The following is a 22,309-nucleotide window of genomic DNA, read 5'->3' on the forward strand; positions in this document are numbered from 1 at the left end:
TGCATGGATGAAAACTTCGCTTTATTTTAACCTATTCCATTCAGGGCTTGAAATCTATCTACGGAATGTAGGATAAAAAAAATTTAAAAAAAGAAATAAAGTAGGACAGAACAACAGAAAAATAGAGCTTCTTCACCTTCTCTGAATCAATTTGAAGCAACCAATCAGGATAAGGGATATTTCTTCCGGTTTTAGTAAGGTCGGTGTCATTTTTATTTGTATCTGAATGGCAATAGATCTGGTTATGACCGTTACCAAAATGGCCGACATTGGTATGCCAAGTAGGCATGAAAAAAGTTTAGGTTTACTAACAACAAAATTTGTATCTTTGTTACAGGAAGCCAAAGATGGTGTTTTGGATCTCAAAGTGGTCAGTGAGGCCAATTTTATTTATTAAATTTTTATTATTGTTTTATAATGTTATACTTATCAGCTTAACGGGATGGCAATGGCGCCAGTTTAAAAAGCTCAACTCAAAATTGCCGCTGTGCTGTATGTTTTGAATCACGCGTTTGTAATTAAAAGTTGTCATTTATTGCATTCTTTAAACGTACTGTTTGTACTTATAATAGCACTTGAAATACCATTTAGTTTTGCATGTCATTACTGTAAAGATATTTAACAACATTTGAGCAATTATTAATATACTTGTATGACATTGTTTACTAACAGCTATGACCCGTGACTCGAAAATTGCCCGGATCTTTCCTTATCCTATGTTGATTAGATATATCTTAAGGAAACTTATCTTATAATTATTTACTTAAACCTTTTAAGGAGTTTCGTTTTAGTTTGAAGCTTCGATTTGAGAACATCTTATGTGTATCATGTTTCGGAACATACTTGTTTTACATAAGTACGCATTAACCCAAAGGATATAGTTAAAAGTTTGAGGATATAAATGTAATCTGAATTACTAGAAAGGCAATTAAAAAGTATAATTTTTATCTATTGAGAAAGCACTTAAAAATACTTAGTTTCGTTTTTGTGCGTACAGCTGTCAACGCTGTTCTTCAAGTGGGTGGGAAGATGGGAAATGATATTCGTTTTCAGATTGTCAAATTTTGCTTTATTGCGATTTTTGAGTTATGCAACTTTTTTTGTAAATTATTTTTTATTTTTTGCTGAGTAAATGTTTATTAAAAGCATAAGAACTGACATAGTTTAGAACGTGGCTTCTCAACGGTGTCGATGAAATTTTGATCAAGAGGTGTGCATGGGCGATCGGTGCAATAAAGATCCTCATTGTTAGAAAAAAAATTCTCAGTATTCTAAAACAGAGAATTCATTGTTTATTGATATGAAACTATCATGCAGTAAAGAAGAAATCGTGTAAAATAAATATATGAGGGGGGAATGCATAAAAACAATTAAGTATATTTTAAAAATTAATATTTTTAAATGGAACTACTCTGATATGCACCCTCAAGTCGCCAAATTTCTCGCCTCCACGCTGCCATATTACTATCTAAACTTTTTGTCTAAACTTTATGTCTAAAATGTCTCCAAAAATGCCTTTTTCGCACATGCAAAAACCGCATTTTGAATACACAATTTAAGCTACAAATCCGAAACAAAAACAAAAAAGGCTAATCTTTGGAATATGGTAACAGGTAGTTTGGTAACATTTTGGTAAGGCGATAAAGTAACTAGCTAGGACTTTAGCAGTGTACATGGGTAAAGAGTATGCACAATGCCATTTTTGTGAAATTCTGGGATGTTTTTTTAAGTGAAAATAGGTCGACGTGTACATGGATACTGTGTATGTGCAATTCTTAAAAATGCGGCAAGCAGTTTGCGATTCTGCACTTTCTCCCAATTTCGCACCTAATCGTCATGATTAAGCACTTTTGATCCATAAAAGTTCTAGCATAAGCGTAAATCGGATAGCAGATTGTTGGAAAAAAATGTTGAGGGAAAAAAAAAAAAAACATGCCTTTACTTCGTGAAAACAAAATGGCGTCCAAACAAAAACTAGTAGGTTGCTGGGCAAATTTTCGCCAAAAAATCGCCAAGTTACCATAATCCAAAGATTAACCACAAAAAATTTAGATAGCAAAAACGCAGAGTTTCTAACCAAAAATATTTGACAAGAATCCATGTACACAGCGATATGTTTTAACTTCAAAAAACATCTACGAATTGCAAAATCTAGGCAACAAACAAATCTATGAACTACGCACACCTAGCTTTAATAAATTAACATAACAACAATAACTTTCAAAGAATACCATGTACACAGCATTCTGTTTCAACTTTAAAAAACATCTACGAATTGCGCAATCTAGACGCTACACACTAATCAACAAAATAAATTTCAAATAATTTAAAAAAACAATAACGACAGAAATTCGTACTAAAAAAACAATGAACATAACATTCTACATAATAAGAACAATAAAATAAAATGCACTTACGATGAATTCATGCTTTTTCGAACAGCAGAAATACAAATTTCATACCGCCTTTAATATGCTGCCACGTAATCACTATCGTATTTATATGACAGCCAGACACACTATCCAGAAAATTCATACTATGGTTCACAAATAAAATCACAAATCCCTACATCTATCATGCAACAGCCACAAAAAATAATCTTCCAGATCCTCTTTCCACACCTCCAAATACCTACTGCCCCTCAACACGATGATATTACCTTTTGCCGAACTTCAATTCAACAACTTCCAACATTTTATCTTTCCCCCTGTATCTTCTCAGAAACAGAGCATGACACGAACCAACGAGCTCCAGCGAACGATTTTGCAACATCAACAGGGTTGCCATACAACACACAATCGTGTCCAAAACCAGCACAGAACACATATTGCCACATTTCGTGAAATTAGGGCGTATATCAGAGTTGTACCTTTAAAACTTGCAATGTTTATGCAAAAAGGACCATGTAAAAAAGTAAAATGCAGGAACAGAAGAAAACACAACCCCCTCCCATCCCCCCCCAAATACGAGGGCCATCCAGGAAGTAGATTACGTTTCCGTCTGTGTCCGCTAGGGGCGGGGCTAGCGCGGCCATCTTGGGGTCAGAGCGTTGCGCAGCTCAGTCTGCATCTAGCCGTGCTAGTGAGAGTTTCGTGCTGTGCTCCGTTCAGATACTGTGACGGTTTGAAATGTCTGCGTTAATTGAAAATCCCGCGAGCTGCGAGGTGCGCTCAGTAATAAGGTTTCTGACTGCAAAAAACTGTAAACCGATAGAAATCTATCGGCAGCTTCGTGAAGTGTATGGGGACAACATTATCACTGAAGGTGGAGTGCGTCAGTGGGTCATAAGATTTCAAAATGGCCGAACCAATGTTCACGACGAAGATCGAAGTGGGAGACCCAGCATAGTGACCGCCGAACTTCTCGAAAAAGTCGATGCTAAAGTCCGTGAAAATCGAAATTTCACAATAACGGAACTTTCTTTGAGTTTTCCACAAATTTCGCGAAGTTTGTTGCACGAAATCATCAGCGAAAAGCTTGGTTACCACAAGTTTTGTGCAAGATGGAAGGCAAGAAGAGGTAACGAAGTGGTTGAAGGCGCAGGCGGCCGAATTTTTCGACGAAGGAATTTCCAAGCTCGTACATCGCTACGATAAATGCCTTAATTTGTATGGTGACTATGTAGAAAAGTAGTATTTGAGTGTGGCTTTCATCTGTATATAATAAAATTTGTTTCCTATACTTTGTTTATTTTTTTATTCCAAAACGTAATCTACTTTCTGGATAGCCCTCGTACGAATGCGTAGAACTTATTTTGTCCTGTGTACCGACAATTTTTATGGCCAAAATTGCGGCTACACAAAGCCGAAATAACAAGACAAAGAATTGCACAAACTCGGTATCCATGTACACATCGACCTATTTTCACTTAAAAAAAAATCCCAGAATTGCACAAAAATGGCATTGCATACTCTCTTGACTTTATCCATGTACACATCAACCTATTTTCACTTAAAAAAAATCAGAGAATTGCACAAACTATGCCTTATGCACTCCCTGTGTTTGTCCATGTATACATCGATATATTTTCATTTAAAACGTCAAAGAAGCACCCAGTTCTACAGTAGAGGCAAACAAAAAATACATGATCTTAATAAACTACATTTTAAACCAAACAATAAAATAACATAAAAAAAGAACAACCTGTTATGCATTTAAGCACTACACAAAGCAAATATTCACTTACCTTATTTAGGAATTCCTTCGTCTTCGGTCTATGGCACACCATAACAGCATCCAAAAACTTCCTAAAATTATCTGAACTAGAATTTGTATATTGGCGTTGCTACATAAATTCACAAAAATAAGAGTAAAAAATATACTATGTAGTTCCGGACTGTTCGGAAAATGGCTATAAGTAAACCTTCACTTACACACCAGTCAATTAATGCACTTTTCCTCTTTTGTTCTAAATCATACAGAAACTTCAAATTAACCTTACTACATTCAGCCATTGTACCGTCTAAACAATGAAACAAGCAATGCAGTTCCTAAGCAACACCCACCACAAAAGCCCTTGCAAAATATCCCATGATTCAAAATTTCCCGCAATAATGCAAATGATTACATCATAATAGGGTTTCCATAACATTCAACTACTCAGGTTATCATAAATGATACAACTTGGCGATAAACGAAACAACTTCGGGATAATACAAGAGGTACCCTAAAGTCAACTCTGACCAAATCTGTAAAGTATTAAATGAGTTCTATTAATAAAGATACTCTTTTAAGAATAAATAACCGTACTATATGATCTAATAATAATTTTTTCATGACTTTTTCAATTAGTAAAAGATGGAGGAAATAGATGAGTAGTTACTAATATTTTAGGTTACAGTAGAGAAAAGGGTACGCCTTGTATTATCACAAGTTGTTTCATTTATGGTAGCCTGAGTAGTTGAATGTTATGGAAACCCTATTATGATGTAATCATTTGCATGATTGCTCTAAATTAGTAAGGTGTGTTGGTTACAAAGTATATTGCTTGTTCTATGGTTTAGATGGTAAAATGGCTGAATGTTGTAAGATTAATTTGAAGTTTCTGTACGTTTTGGAAAGAAAGAGGAAAAGAGCATTACTTGACTGGTGTGTAAATGAAGGCTTACCTAAAAGCCATTATTAGGTGTCTTGTTTGTAGGAAGGAAATGCATACAGTCGAATGTCGCTACAGAGGATAATTTTGACTCTTATTTTGTAAATTTATGCAATGATTTTTTTAATGTTATTTCATTGTTTGATTTAAAATGTACTTTAATGAGATTTTTTTTTTTTTTTTTTTTTTGACTGATTTTTTGACTTTTTAAGTGAAAATATATCGATGTGTACATGGACAAAGTTAAAGGAATGCGCAATGCCAAGTTTGTGCAATTCTCTGATGTTTTTTTAAGTAGATTGACGTGTACGTGATAAAGTCAAGGGAGTGTGCAATGCTTTTAGTTTGTGCAATTCTGTGATTTTTTTTAAAGTGAATATATATCAATGTGTACATGGATACTGAGTTTGTGCAATTCTTTGTCTTGTTATTTTGGTTTTGTGTAGTGGCGATTTTTGGCGCAAACATTGCCGCTACACAAGCCAAAATAACAAAGCGAAGAATTCATAAACTTGGTATCCATGTACCGCCAAGGAGTAGCCATAATAAATATACTTTTACCATATTTTATTGTGTTCATAAAATGGGAGAAGAATTTGCTTTCATGTTTAATTATGATGCATGTGTTATACTTCAGAAATTTGGAAACAATGCTTAAAAGCTTAATTTGTTCAGTTTTTATACTAGTCTTTTAGTATTTTTTAAATGTGTGCTTAAGATCATGAAGGCTGTAGATTAGATTTTTAATCACATATTTTCTCTCAGGCTGCTGATACACTTGCAGTTCGACAGAAGAGAAGGATTTATGATATCACAAATGTTCTGGAAGGTATAGGATTAATTGAAAAGAAATCAAAAAACAGTATACAATGGAAGTAAGTTGTAAAATGTTGAAATATTTATATATTGTAAATGTGGAGTTGTGTAAAATGTTAGGATCCAAATTATATCTTACTGCAGTTAAAAATTTACTGAAAGATATAATTTGAATTAATAATTTTTATATCTCAAAATTATAATACATTCGTGTTAACACCCCCTTCCCTCTTTTTTTTATTTTTTTTTTATGTGTCAATCTCGGTAAGAAAACTGTGTATTTTCTAATGTAAATTTCACTTGTCATTGTGTTGGGCAACTGAAAAATTCGAAGAAACATTAATAAATAATACTTTTCTATATTCTTACGACAGAATATTTTGAAAAATTGCTAGACTTGTCTTTAATTTATTGAATTATTATAAAATTATATACTGTTGGATTTAAATTAATAATAAGTTGCATGTGCATGATTTTGTAGCAGATTCAATGCATACAGTTCCAGTGATATGTTAATAAAACTTATTTTACCAAAATTAACATCTCAAAGTTCTGAAATTTTCCACAGAAATACTTCTACAGGTGTCCATAGTATCACACAGTACAATCAGTAGTTATGCTTCAAACTACTAAGAACTAAACACATTGCAATGCAAAGCACGTCTGAAGATAAAGCTAATTAGGATTATCTCAGCTGACATGAAACTAACAACTCACAACAACAATAACTAAACAACTTGCATATTATTGTGATACAGGGCCAAAATAGCACCAAATTTTCCGACTTTTGTCTATTTCTTGCCATATTTGGTGACAAAATAAGTTGTTAGCTTGCTGATCTCTCACCAAATTACCGAGATACACACTTACTTAATGTTAAACAGACTTGCCCTGGTATTTTTACCGTTCTGACATTTTTACCTAATGTAATGTGAAACAAATTTTAAGAGAAAGCTGTTACATTACACAGAAAAATACAAGAATAGAAATACCTAGAACCATGGTCGTAGACTATTTACATTATATGCACAACGTGCTATGACTGTGTAAGGACCATCCCAAGGTGACTGTAGTTTAAGAGAGAGTCCTTTCTGTCGAATCGGATTCCACAACTACACCTTGTCTCCATTGTTGAATCGATGCTCTCAGGTCATATCGGGCCTTCACCTTCTATTTCGCCAAGTTAACTCGCTTTCATGCAAAACATTTTTGTGTTTCATCCAAATTATCTGACTCATCTTTACTTTCTAAATCTTGTGAAATATTCAAATTTGTTATTCAGTCTAGTGCGGCCATCTATTAGTAAAAGGAACGACTACTTTAGAATGCGATCTGCATGTGTTTTTAATGTTTGGAAAAGTGCAGAATCCAGACGGACGTGTGTAGCGTCCGTTGAGAGATAGATTGAAATGATTGCACTTGGCCCATTCGTAACTGTCTAAGGGTATAAAAATGAAAAAATAAAAACAAGATTTCTACACGGCCTTTAAAGAAATAGAGAAATGTGATTGTGCTTGCAACACTTCTCTTTAAGAACATATAAAAATCTATCTTGAAAAATTAAAAGAAGTAGCCCTAACAGTAACAGTCTTTCCTCTTACTCAAGTTAGTGTGGAAAGACTCTTTTTCAACTCTGAAGTTTATCAAATCAGATCTATGGACCTCCAACAAAGATCTTGCTGAAGCTATACTGTTTTTTAGAAATAACTAATGCCATTTTTTCCATTTCATAATAAATGCTAATTAACATAAATAATTTGCTATGCCAGCAATTTATTTGTTTATTTTTTTCTGTAGTATCTCTTACTTCTTTTATATTAAAAAATAAGCTGTAATCATGTTGCCATATATATATATGAGGGAGTCAGAATCTGTCATTTGCCCTACCAACTCCATAACCCTGGTTTTAAGCAAGTGTGAGTTTATAGGGCATTGCACAAGACCTTTGTTAAATTTGTGTGTATTTTGCGAGCCTTTTGTTCTTTTTGTTTGGAGCTATAAAGCAGTGTTTTTGAATGTGTAGATAGATGTCTGTAGAATTAATTATTTAAATATGGATTTTTTGAAAACTATTTGAAAAATTATTGGTATTGCATTCATACTTCTACCAAAAATTTCCTAATGTTTTAATTTGGCATCACAGTTAATACGACCTGGATGTTTCATTTAGCATCATTTGCAGTTAATTTTAAAAAAGTCACTAAAACATTAATAAATTAAATCATTTTGAAATATTCCTTGATAAATCATGTGCTACAGTTAGAGGTTTTACTTTTACAACCAATCAATAAAATTTTGTTCAGAAAGGGAGGAACTGAGTTTTTAAATTATGAAAGTTTCATTTCTTGTTTAAAAATGTCTTTTTTTATTTACCAGTGTAATTAAAAAATAAATAATAAAATGCTTTTATGCATTTATTTTCTTAATGTGATGCATTTTTAGGGGTGCTGGTCCAGGTTGCAATACACGAGAAATATCGGATAGGCTCGTAGTATTGAAGAAAGAACTAGAGTTTCTTGATCAAAAGGAGAAAGAGCTGGAGATGCACGAGCAATGGATTATGCAGAGTATATGTAATATTAGAGATGATCCAGAAAATGCAGAGCTTTCTTATGTATTGTATGAAGATATATGCAACAGCTTTGAAGGGGATACAATGATTGCAGTTGAAGCTCCTATTGGAACTCAGTTGTCAGTTACTGCTCCTGATCGAGTAAGTATATAAAATATTAAATAACTTGTACAGTAATTTACTTTTCTTAACCCTTTCGCTGTGGCACACCTTTGTTTAAGACGTTCCATATCCTAAAGGAATCATCTTGCAGGACGGGAGTTTTGTGTCACTAAGTCTAATGTCAATTTTTGGTACTATTGTAGATTATTACTAAAGCTATCATATATGTTGAAATGAGGATTTAATAAGCTTTTTCATTTACTTTACATGAAAATATGGGAACAAATTGCTTACTGTGAGGTATAATTTTTGGAGCGCTATTCAAATTATTTTGTAGTTGACAAAATACATTAATAAACTTTGATTAAATAGTAAGAAACCCTTTCACAGGAAATAGAAGGCTGACACTTGGTAAACTCAGTCTCTGATGTCTATGGATATCACTAGAAATATTGGTCTCTAACTCTTTAAAAAATGAATCATCACTCTCATTTATGTTACTATTTGGCATATTTACCATTTTAACATCCCCCTTCTCTGAAGAACACTTAGTCACCCGCCCTAAAGGAAGGGACAGAGAACCCTCTTCTCACCTCTGCGGGAAGAGGGGAGCGGACTTTCCCCCTGGTCGCAGGTGGGAGTAAGAAGGGATTGAGATGTGAAAAAAAAAAAAAAAAAGAGCAAACGCTAGTTTGCACTCTCTACTGTAATGAAAATGTATTTTAAAGTTTTTCTAAAATGTAATCTGTTTATAGTTGTGTATATATATAAGTAAATATTTAGCCTAGAACAGGTCTTGTTTATTTGACGAAGTTACACTATAGGACACCATGGGAGTATATCCTTCCTCTGATAAATAATGGTTTCTCGCCATAAACTGTAGTCAATGCTTTCCGGAGTAAAAAGGGAAGTACACAAACTTAAAGCAATGCAAAGCATAATAGAACTCTGCATATTAACCCTAAAAGACTCTATATAGTAGCAAAAAAAGAATTAAAAAAAAAGGATTCGAAAGAATATCAGAAACACGAATTTTTATATCGTGTTGAGGTAAAGAGACAATCAATTGATTCTGTTTGTTTACATTATATTTTGCTTCCTCCTCTGCAACCTCTGACACCAACATATGCAGAATGTGATCAGGCTGATGGTCGGGATCCTAAAACTATATTCAATTCAAAAGTGATGGTAATTATTAACATTTAATTTTCTGACATTAATTGTAATATCAGATGCCCTAGGCTTATCAATTAATAAAGTTTACTCTTTTTTTTTTTTTTTTTTTTTTTTTTTTTTTTTTTTTACATTGGAACTAGTATAAATCAAACATTGATAGTTTAATATTTTGTCATGATATATTTTAAACATCATAAGAAATAAAATTAAAGGAAGGACATGGCTTTAGTAATTTCTTATATTTTCGACAAGTACATTTATATTAATTTTTAAAATCAAGCAAAATAAATTCCTCTATTAAATACTGTTAATTAATTGTTAGCTACGATGTTGAATTAACATGGTATATGATATTAATTAGTAACATAAATTACTAATTAAAAACTAATGCTAAAATTAAACTACTTGCAAAACTGGGAAATTTTTTTATTATTTTTTGCATATGTAACAATTACATACCTGATGAAATTTTAAAACTTTTACAAAGAACTGCTGACTTTGTATTTGTTTCACATTGTTCGTCAAAAATCTTGCGATTGTATTTTCAAAGTATATAAAACTTTTGGTAGCTTTTCTGATCTTCACCTGTCAGTTCAAGACTTTTAAGAGTTTGCAGTGCTTTTATCGAGTCATCTGAGGTTGACATGTAGTCACTTTCTCCCATATCAGTTTCATTTTCTGTGGTTCTTTAAATATTTTCTACAGTATTGCAGTCAGTGTTTTCACATGCTATGTCAGTATTGTCATCAGTAACAAAATATTCTGAAAATGGATCTCTGTAATTTCTCTCACTGTTCTCTGACATATTAGAAATAGTTTGTAATTTCTCTGTGACTTTTTCTAACCACATTTTCTGAAGTAATTTCAAACTGTGTTTTGTGAGACTGCTTTATATGTTGAAAACTGTGATATGCTTAGCCTGTAGCAGATACTAACTTACATTTCACAGTGCTATCCATATTCTAAACATAAAATTTGTATGCTGAAAAATGAAGAATACATTAGAGCATTCAGTTTTGTTTTGAATGGCATCTTTTCATTTATTATATTTGAAAGCTTTTATACTATCTTGGTCTAATGGCTGAATGTGATAGAGTCATATTTATAGGAAGAAACACTAATGTAATGTTTTCCAGAATGATTTCAGAAAGGTGTGCAGCACAGTTACCTAACAGTAAGACTATTTTTTTCATTTTTCAGTTTATTCTCGCATTTAAAAAAGAAATCGGTAAAAATTCTGCTTATCATCCACAAGTTCTTTTATATACATATAGTAAGTTAAAGGTACATTAACCCCTTTTAAACATCAAGGTTTTCTGCTCTTTCTAATAACAGTTGGCACCATTTTTATTTTATCATCCATATTGCACATTAATAACACAGGAATGAATTTTTTTAGTTTCCTAAAACCAGCTGCTTTTTCACATTTAAATATTAATGTGGACTGTGTTAATGCTCTATAAAACAGGCCAGTTTCGTCTGCATGATTAATTTCAGATGGCTTGTATTCTTTTAGAGATGGCTTGTATTTTCTCAGTTGGTACAAAATTTTCTCCTAGCATTTTACCGACTTCTAAAGTTTTTGTGGTCAAGAGATTGGAACATTTTTTAGTGTAGCAGCTTTGAAAGCATTCTTGTACAAGTGTGGTTGCAGTGTTTCTTGATTTTCCATCCATATTGTGCTTCTTTGAGAAATGTTCATTTTTTACTAGCACTTTTTTATTTCTTTGTTTAAGTAAATCCCCACTGTGCTGTTTGGAAAATCCCAATTTTAGAAGCTGCTTCTGTTTAGCTGCATTAACTAAATGTGTGATAATCTTTCAGCAATTTTTCCTTTTCTTTCAGGCTTAAATAATTTTATTTAGGCATTTTAGATGTTACAAGTCATGCACGAAGCAAATAAAAAATTTCTCTTCCAGTGATTTGTTCAAATTCAGAATTATTGTTTCTTTCCAGCAGGATGATCACACCTTTTTCTGTCAAGTCCACTGTCACATCATGGTTATTATAGGCTTAATCATTGCTTTGTTTTCTTTTTCCTTCAGCTTACAATGACCACTCCCCTTTTACTCTATTCAAAGACTGATAATGTCCGATAATGCAAGGAAACGTTCAATATGTTTTCTAAGAACACTTTACAAACTTAATGTGTGTATGCATGTCCATTCCCCATCAGCTGGTGTTCAAGAAAGGGAATAATTGTTCACTTGAGCACAACCTATTCTTTAATCATTTGAAACACTCATTCATTTATAGTCAATGAATTTCTTTCCAATGCCTCGACAGGGCTGCTTGTAAATCTTGCTCTTAATTATAAGGTAAAAGTATTCTGTTGCTCTCGGTTATTGTCCAGACAAAGAGAATTCCGAAGTAAGACAGGAACTAGAGAAGTCTACTCAGCACCCTTGGGGTTCTTGATTCTAACTACACTGGCCAAAATTTCTGCTAAACCCATTTTTACATAACTGAAAGTTAAATAAATGAACTACAAACAGCTTTTATCAGCCACAAACAGTTTATTCTGGATCAGAATAAACAGACATTTGCCAATTTTAGTTTTTTTTTTTTTTTTTTTTTTTTTTTTAAAGCACCGGAGATGAGTTTAGTAAAAGGTTGTTTTTTGTTGATTAGTATATATTCATATTGGATCCTGGAAATTTGAATGCAATAAATGGCTGTGTTTATTACCCAGTGAGTTAAATAAGCGGCAGGCATTGTATTCCCATTTTTATAGGACATCTGAGGTTGATATAGCTAACAAAATTACACATACCATCAGACGTTACCTGTAATTTGAATGAATTCATAATTTTTATGTAGATTGCTTGTAGGTATACCAGAAGATAATTTTAGCTAATTATTTTCAAGGTTTTAAATTTTTTGTACTAAAAATGTGCTATAATAGCAGTATCATTAAATAAAACTGCAAGTACGAATTATCCATTGACGAATTGAAAATTGTGTTTGTATAATTGTAATTTATTGAATATGTACAATCATTGGAAGAATAGCTGATTAGAAATTTTATCTGACAATAAATTTATTATTCATACACATACTATAGTATGCTGTTTTATCTTTGCCTGTCGTTGTGATTTGTTTAATATTCAAACTTATTATTAATTTAGATTAAATTGTTATTAAAATCATTATTTTTACAGCAAAGTGAGGATCCTGATACTCGTAACAAGTACCAGTTGTTTATGACTTCACCATCTGGACCCATTAATGTCTTATTGGTGAATAAAGATGCTACTATGACAAATCTCGCTTCAAAGGTAAACAATGCAAAGTCTTCACACTCTGATATTGCAGATTTCACCTTAATACCTGAAAACTGACATAACCTGTATTTTTGTATGTAGAATCTGAGGTTATTTTCTTCTATATGTGTGAAGAGAGGTACATTACAAAGTCTTTAATCCGGACCTCAAAGCTACAAACTTTATACGCATGTGCATAATATGCTTATGCATGTGCGTTTAATGCGCGCGTCCGCTACGCATGCGCGTGAAGAGAAGAGATACTGTTTATAGAAGAGAGAATTAAATATGTTTATAGAATTAAAGAGAAAGTATTAGCTTAAAAAACGAAGCAACTTAAACAACTTACATTGAAAGAAATGTTTAATAAAGTAAACAAATAAATAGTAAGAGTTTTTTTTGGGGGGGGCAAATTTTGATACCCTGTATATCATAACTGCTCTTTATTTCATAAATTACAGTTTCATATTTTGCATTTTTAATTGTATTATTTCTGCATGCCATCTTACCAGATTTAAAATAATGATCTATAATTCAGAAAAACCCCTAATCCCGAATCGCTGAAGTCCCGATGAGTCCGGATTACGAACTTTGTACTGTACTTATTTGTATGGATGTAACTTACATAAGCCTCACCCCCCCCACAAAAAAAATGAAATTTTTATGTTGATAATTACAAACGTTTTGAAAGAGTTTTATAGGCAGTGCCCAAAATGTCCTCTTTAAACTTTTAACCCCTTCAAGCTGGGTAGCACAAACGCGCGCTTATCGCGGAGGTTGGCAGTGTCTTACGCAGTACAGGGCCGGGGGCTTTTTTTGCTACTAAGCCTAAATCCATGAAATTTCCGAAGTATCAACGCATTGTTTAATAATGCTCTATAGAGTATTTAAACGGCTTATGCTTTATAGATATTTTTATACTATATACTTTAATTACCTTATTTCTTGTTTAAATGCATATTTTACATATTTTATTTTCATTACTCACCATTTTATGACTTTTAACATTATACATCTGAAAACTAAATATATTACTTAAAATTCTCTTTTCGTATGAAAAATTTGAAAACAGGGATCTACACACAGTCCTACGTTACATTCCTTGCACTCGTAATAACTCATTTGCCGTTTTGGAGGATTTTGCCGGGAATGCGAGCAAACGAAGCATCGTCGTCTCATTTTCTTATCAGTCTCTTCTGAAAAAAGTTTTGGAAAATGTCTTTCAGTTAATCTTTCAGAATCAATATCTGAAATATTTTGCATCATTTCTGCTATTTCATGCTCTGTTAAACATTTTCGACGCTTCGACATTGCAACGGTAAAAACAGAAAGAATTCACGTCTAACAAGATCTAATTATTTTCTAAAAACTGAACTGCAAACTGAAATACCCAACGCTTTAGCACAAATAAAACTTCTCTACTTAAATAAACAACTACCACGTGCGAATAAAGTGCGATTTAAAGAGACGTCATAAATCACGCCATGAGGAAACATTTATTTCCCCTTTTGTTTATATAATCAAAAACACGTGTATGTGAGTCATGCTTCTCTCATTTCGAGTAGAAGGTCTAATGTACATGTATCTGAAACCATATGGACATACAGTGCCATCTTGTGGCAGAAATTATAGTTTCTAAAACGTTCCAGGATACTGGCACAAATACATGACAGTCGGTAGTAAACGGGAAAATGCTCTGGCACGCCTGCGTGTCGGCCGGGAAGTGAGTGTGTTCGTTGCTGGCACGTAGACGTGACAGTCGGCACGAAGGGGTTAAACATCTATTTGAACACCAAATCACATTCTGATAATGTTATGCAAAGCATCAGTGCTGGATACCATATTTATCAATGTTCTTTTCAAGTTCATCAATTGTTTAGAAGTTATTTTCATAAACAATGTCTTTCAGATTAAAGATTAAGGAAGCTTAATATTTCGTTATTCTACAAGTAATTTATATTTCTCGTCATTTATATGGTTAATATCTTTATTCTCCATTTTATTACTTAAAAACATTGTAACATCCAAATTATTTTTTATTATTGTTATTTATTTTCTTATACCTGGTTATTGATTTTGATCCAAGATTTGAAACTTGGAAAGGCAGTATTATAGATAAAACATGCATATACAACAACAACAAAATTATCCTTAAAATTGGTCTGTAGTAATAATTTATACTTGCAATTCTTTTTACTATTTTAGTTAATAATAGTTCCTTGTATTATGTAATATATGTATGTACACATGCTCTCTCTCTCAGATGATCCAAAAGTAACAGGAGGGGAAAAAAACTTTGGTAATTTGAAAAGTATTGACACTGATGTCGTTTTTTCAGAAATGTAAAGAAAGACTTGAATCTCAAGTTCATACAATAGTGCAGTACAGTTTGCAACAGCTAAACTTAGAAATTTTCAGTGTGACACGACACTCTGCATAGCATTGAAGCGAGTTCAGTTGTCACATGATAGAGAATAATATTCCAGTATGAACTGTAATGCAGCTAACCTTTATGCACTAATGATTTAAGAGGTTATCACATCTTAACGACTCCCGAGGGTAGAAGAAACTTTTCCGAGAAACAAGCTTGTCCATCACCTACAATTGGAGGGTTCCCAGGTAGAAAACATTTAATTAAAATCTGTGTCACATGGAGCTAAACAGGACATTATGAAACTGAACTGAAAATGTATCACTTGAAGCTTTGTCCTTTGCATGATTTCTACAGAGAACTGGCAACCAATAAGATGTCATGAAAATAAAAATTCTGGGAAATGTTTCTAGTGATGCACTGTTGAGGGTAGCTTGTAGATGTGATGCTAGTTTTAAGGTAGTCCCATGTCTCGAAGTTGCAAGTAAATGTTTTTTTGGGAAAAAATACTATGTTTTTTCAGTGTGCTTTTGTAAAATGTGCATCATGCTGCTGTGTGTATTTTTCAAATTACTGAAATTTTACTTTTATTTGTTGCTTTTGAATTGCTTGATATATATATATATACACACACACACACACTGTCCTCCAAAAGTTAAGGAACAGCATGTTTTTTTGTGTCTAATTTGAGAATGAAGCAACATAGAAACAAGAAATTTGCAGGACATTTTCTGTAATGAATGCGACATAGAATGTTTTTAAAGTTCAACACTAACATGAATTACAACAAAAAATTACACTCTTTGCAGAGAAATCCAATCTTGGAGAAACAGCATATCGCAGTTTTTTTAGAAAAGATTGGGTGGGAATATTATAAAAATGTGTTTTAATAAGGAATGTGTACAACCCTAGCTGCAGTACATTTGCGGCAGCGACGTTGCATGCTGTCAATTAAGTTGTTGGTTAGTGAAATAAGAAGCAACACCAGACATGGAGTAATCCTTGTTCGAGCTTATCTAACGACCTTGGAGGAGGACTTAAAGCAGCAATCTGTCTCCCAAGGTAGTCCTGAAGATGCTCTATCGGACTCAGGTCTGAGGATTGAGCTGGCCATTCCATCCACTCCATTCCATGACCCTCATATTCTTCAGCAACCTGAGCTCAGTGCGGTCTCGGATTATTGTCCATGAGAAGAAATCCGGGACCAATAATAGCGGCATATAGGCGGACATATTGATCAAGGATCTCGTCTCAATATCTGGTCACTGGTCAAAGTTCCTGCATGGAACACAATCAGGTCAGTGTGATCACCGAGAGAGATCCCAGCCAAACCATTATTCCACCACCTCTGTTACTGTCTTTCCACAATGTGGGATTGTTTGTATCTGGTGCGTTGTTCCCCTCCAGATCAGCTGTAAACCTGAATCACTCTCCAATGTGAACCTGGGCTCATCTGTGAAGAGAACAGACGTCCATTGTTGACTGGTGCAGGAGACATGTTCTTTTGCCCAACATAAACGGGCACCTCTGTGTTCTCAGGTCAAGGGAGCGCAAACAACTGATCATCTTGCATACAGACCTATTGCGCAGGTGGACCGTAGTAGCTGAGCTTCTTGTTCCTATTGCCACTAAATGATCACCATGAGCAGAGACACAGTAATGTTACTCCTCCTTTGGGTCGAAAGAGCTAAATAATGATCTCCCGTAGGTGTTGTGACTTTAGGTCTGCCTGGAACATGTCTTCTAAACACGGAATCCTCAGATTCTGAAACTGATTCCATAGTCGGCGGTGAACCATACTATGAGAGACATTGAGATGTCTAGCAGCATCTGCTTGTGACATCTCCATTTATCAACACTCGTGAACAAAAATTACAAGCCTTGCAATTTTCCCTCCAACTCCTGTATAAGTATTCATTTCTATAAAATAAAAGTGGTAGCTATAGTTTTTGAATATATTTTCTTAAACATTGTGACTGTCATGCATATGAACTGTGAATTTAAGTGTTACTGACATTTTTATAATGGTGAGCTTTGAAAAACACGGTGTTCCTTAACTTTTACAAGGAAGTGTATATATAAATAAGCTTATGAGTGAAAAAATGAATGAAATCTTTATTAAAGTATTCAAAATACAAAATATGCTAATATATATATGTTTTCATACTATTTCCAATATAATGTACATTTCAGTAGCAAAAATGTGTTTATTGAATATAACAGAAGTAGCCATATCATATGGTAATTCTAATTTTTTGACTGTTTTTATTGTAATACTGATATATAATATAATAGTGTATTAATTTATTTATGTGCATTAAGGCTATTCCTCCTGAAGTGCCTGCTGAGGCTGAGGTTCAAGAGCCTCAAACCAGTAAAATTGAAGAACCTCCGAAAGTTGTCAGTAGCTTACCTCCAGAAGAAAAGAAAGAGGAGCCAGAAATTCCTAAAGCCTCAAGTCCAGTTAGGACATACAGCAGGCAAACAAGACAAGCTTCCATTGGAGTTAAACGAACCATTGCTGCAGTAATGAGTGGCAGCAGGTCATTACAGAAGAAAAGGGAATTGGAAGTATGAATCTTTAAAAAAAAATTATGCTATAAAAATATTAACTAAATTTATTTCATTTATTGTGTTGACTTCCATATAAATTGAAAATGTATTCAGGTAAATTGTATTTAAGATATGTTTTTCATAATCGAGATTATATTAAAATTGAGGGATGCAGGATGTCAAAAAAGGTTGTGGACTGATGCAGGATCTTGGAATTTAAGAGAATTCCAGACCTCTAAATTGTATATTGTTCTTTTGAGTTCTGTAATTTTAAGACTGTTGTTAATATATTTATGTATTTTTTAATTTTTCATTGATTTAAATAATACTGAAAGCTAAAGCAGTAATGTGTATTTATTTAAGAAGAATGAAACTTTAAATGAATGTGTGACAGGTTTAGTGGCCTAAAAGAAAAATGAAAAATAAATAAGCATAACATATACACATTCATATTGGTGAATTCATTAATGTTATCCCACATCAGTAGCATACTGCATCATTTAGCAAATATGTAGCTTATAAAGGTAGAAAAAATGCAGTCACCACTTATAGGTATAAGTTATTTGTTTATTCCAGTATTTAATTATTTAGATATAGCTAGTATTTCTTTTTCAAAATCAGGTAGAACAAATGTGGTTTGTGTTCACTTTGTAGGATGTCTTTAAGTAAACATTTTCTTCATTTTATTGTATTTGAAATAAAAATGGTTTTTGTCTTTAGCCAAATTAAAATATCCCCCCCCCTTTTCTTCTTCTTCTTCTTTCTTCTTTTTTTTTTTTTTTTTTTTTAAATCTGATGTGTATACCACATGACTTCCTTGTACAGAATGTTCAATTATATACATTTTTTCTTGCATTTCATTTAAATTTTATTGGGATTGAATTAAATCTATTTCGTTGATAGCGCATAAACCACAATAGCATAAATGCACGCTTTAAAATTCACTATATTTTGTTTACCATAGTGACACTCTGGCTCTAGGTTCACAGCATTATAATTTGTTCATATTATAACTTAAAATGCACAAAATTTATATCATTTGAAGAATTATCTAATCATTGCCACATGTTCTATTCAAATACTATAATACAGTGTTTCCCAAAGTGTGGGTCGCAGAAAAATTCAGCTGGGTCGTGGCAAAATTGTAAAAACACAAAAAATCTAACATTTTGCTCTAAATTTAATATTTTTGAAACTTTTTAAAGTACTGCAGACGTTTTACCACTGTTTCCTACCGGACCGTTTAAATTCAGATGCTCTGATTGGCTGATTTTGATTTGTCATTCAGTGCCTTCTCCGGTACATGCGCCGTAAACTCACATGTGTCAAAACAAGCTTATGTTTTAATTTTTTTTACCTATTTTATTTGACAATAGTTATTATTACCTATTATTTATAGCAACTTCATATTGGTAAGTAATAAAAATACGTTTTCTTATAAATCATTAATAAACAAATTCTTTTTATTAAATCTTTGAACCTTTTTTAAAAGGGATAAATGGTTAATCAAGAAAACCACAGATTTAAATAATGATAATCAACCAAGCACGAGCAAAGCTGAACATCATGATTTTGAAGATACTGTGCCTGAAGCGCCTAAAGCAGATATGCAGAGCCAAAATAACAAGCGTAAAGCTACTTGGACTCGCAACTATTGTGGGTTCACTTCCGGCGGCAGTTAAAATAATTTGCCACCATGTGTTATTTGCAATGAGCATCTTTCAAATGAAAGTATGAAACCGTCAAAGTTAAAACGCCGTTTAAACACTGAATACTCTGATAAGCCAATTAACTTTTTAACTGATAAGAAAAATGAATTGATTGATGCTCCCCCCCCCAAAAAAAAAAATTAAATACACTCTTACCTCACCAGTCAAATAAAAACCACACTTTGACATCTTTTGAAATTTCCAAATTAATAGCTGAAACTGGGTATCCTCATAGTGCTGGAAAAAATTTAATACTTCCCGTTTTGAAAATTGTTGCAAATAATTTATGCGGAATAAAAAAAATTTTTTTTATGTTCGGCGATACATTATTAAAATAATATAGTTAAACGGAGAATTGATGATTGTGCGAAACATTTGGGAAAAGAACTAGTTGCACAAGTAAAAAAAAGAGCAAGTTTTTTTTCCATGCAAATAAATGAAAGCACAGATATTGAGGATAAGGCAAATCTAATGTCTTTTATCAGCTATATTGACGAAGACACCATACAAGAAAATTTTTGTTTTTTTAAAAGGCTACTGACAAGAATGACCTCAGATGAAATTTTTAAGGCTACCTATGATTTTGTCACGGTATTGATTGGATGAAGTGTGTTGGACTAGGTAGCGACGGAGCACGTGCAATGGCAGGCTGTCATAAAGGTTTGTTTAAACAAATTCAAGAATTAGCAATTAATTGTGTATGGGTACACTGTAGTATCCATAAACAAGCATTGGCGGTAAAACAAATGCCTTTAAATTTAAACATGATTTTGCAAGAATGGGTCAAGTTTGTAAAATACATAAAGTCTCGGTCCATTAAATATCAGACTTTTTATCATATTATGCAAGGAAATGGAGAGTTACCATAAACACCTCCTTTTGTATCGTAATTCACAATGGCTTTCAAAAGGAAGCGTTTTAAAATGTCTGTTTGAGGTAAAAGACGAAGCGTTGGTTTTTCTGAATGAACACCCACCATCTAAAAAAGAGGCTATTTTTCCATTTAAGGATAGATTCCACGATTTGGAGTGGTTAATAAAAGTAGCTTATTTGTGCGACATATTGGCCACATTCAATGAACATAAATAAAATTTTTTATAAGGTGGGTCGTGAAAAAATTAAAAATCTCGTAGCGGGCAGCGGTCAAAAATGTTTGGGAAATGCTGCTGTAATAAATCTAGAATGATGTATAAAAGAAATTAAGCAAACAAAACAAAAAAGAAACAGTTTTTCACAGATGATTCGGTATTTCTCATTCAATTAATTTAGTTCTCACTTCGCGAAAAGGCAAAAATACATAAAAACTCAAAATATCTATATTAAAAATTACGAAGTAAATCTTAAACACTTATTTCCTCGAATAGATTAAGCGTGATTTAATTCGCAATAATAAAAGAAGGCGTTATCTTTGTTGTTGCGAAGCTTAGTTTCACTAGATTGGCAACAAATCTGTTATTCTGCCAAGTTTAAAATGTAAATAAACATGGTCGCCATCGCAGAAATAATTAGGCTTAGCTGCACTTAAACAACTTTTAAATTGTTGATAACTCTAAAAATATTGCATGCAGAATTACTAAAGACATAAAAACCTTAACTGGAAGATAAGAACAACATAATTCAATCATTTTTAAAACAAAAAATGCACAATTTACAAACATATAAGAGTAAAGAAACCTATCACTGAGCCAGGTAACTGAGTGGATATATACATATAAATATATTTATTTATGTTTAGTGTGGCCGATTGAAACCAAAATACGAGGTGCACATCTACATATTATAGCAGTCCTATATACAAAATTTCAACGTTCTGAGGCAACTCGTTTCTGAGTTATGCGAGGTACGTACGTACAGACACCACAAAAAATTCTCTTCAGAATTCATTTTAAAGCAGTTTTAAAATTTTTTGGGAGGAAAAGAGTCTTTTATTCTGTCCTTACGTACAAATGTCGTGCAAAAACGTCGTTAACTAGCATTTGATAGCTGTCAAAATGGATATTTTCTTTGAAATATGCTGCCTGAAACTTTTCTCGATTACAATACTTCTTTTTTACCTCGTACAAGGAAGTGGGGGGAAAAAACTGTTTTCCTCTTTGAATAAAAATATTTTTCTTTCTTTTTTTATTGCAAGAAAACTTAATTATCTGGTAAATATGTGATCTCAGTTTGTCTAGATATTTGCTCTCTTTATATATAATATATATATGCATCTGTTAAAAAAACATTCACTGAAAAGGGCACAGGTAAGATCATTGCATGCAATCTAGCTCTTCTCAAAAGATAGCCAAGCATTTAGATGATACTAGAGGGGGGGAAGTCTTATACACAAAATTCAAATGTTTAAAAAAGAAAAAAATGAAGTCAAAATAAATATGGATGCTTGTACTGAGAATTGACTTAATATTCCTTTTCTCTATAGGCATCAGAAGAAAGTGCATCTTCTTCAACAAATCGAATGGCTACTCGACACTCCCCCAGAAAAGCTCCTCCACAGCCTTTAACAAACATTTCAGCTCCTGTGACGAGGAGGCAGAAAAGTGTGTCTAAACCAGATCCTATTGATACACCTCAGCAAGGTAAGACCCTAAATGTTGTAAAGCAAAGTAGGAATCATTTTCAGGCTATCTACAGATTATGTGACTCAAGAATTTA

At 32.9% G+C, this 22,309-nt stretch overlaps 1 protein-coding gene across 1 annotated transcript in view; it reads left to right on the plus strand.

Moving 5' to 3' along the window:
• Positions 1-237: 237 nt before the first annotated feature.
• LOC118200114 (transcription factor E2F5-like) overlaps positions 238-22,309 on the plus strand; it is a 49,706-nt gene continuing 27,634 nt past the window's right edge. The window contains exons 1-6 of the mRNA XM_085821258.1: positions 238-370; positions 5,861-5,970; positions 8,354-8,624; positions 12,923-13,039; positions 17,718-17,966; positions 22,077-22,233. Coding sequence (XP_085677384.1) covers positions 245-370; positions 5,861-5,970; positions 8,354-8,624; positions 12,923-13,039; positions 17,718-17,966; positions 22,077-22,233 — 1,030 coding nt within the window. The 5' untranslated portion in view covers positions 238-244. The remainder of the gene's footprint in view (positions 371-5,860; positions 5,971-8,353; positions 8,625-12,922; positions 13,040-17,717; positions 17,967-22,076; positions 22,234-22,309) is intronic.

The sequence above is a fragment of the Stegodyphus dumicola genome, chromosome 7, assembly GCF_044657685.1.
Source record: "Stegodyphus dumicola isolate Sdum_Otavi_A_Nest chromosome 7, ASM4465768v1".
NCBI lineage: Eukaryota > Metazoa > Arthropoda > Arachnida > Araneae > Eresidae > Stegodyphus > Stegodyphus dumicola.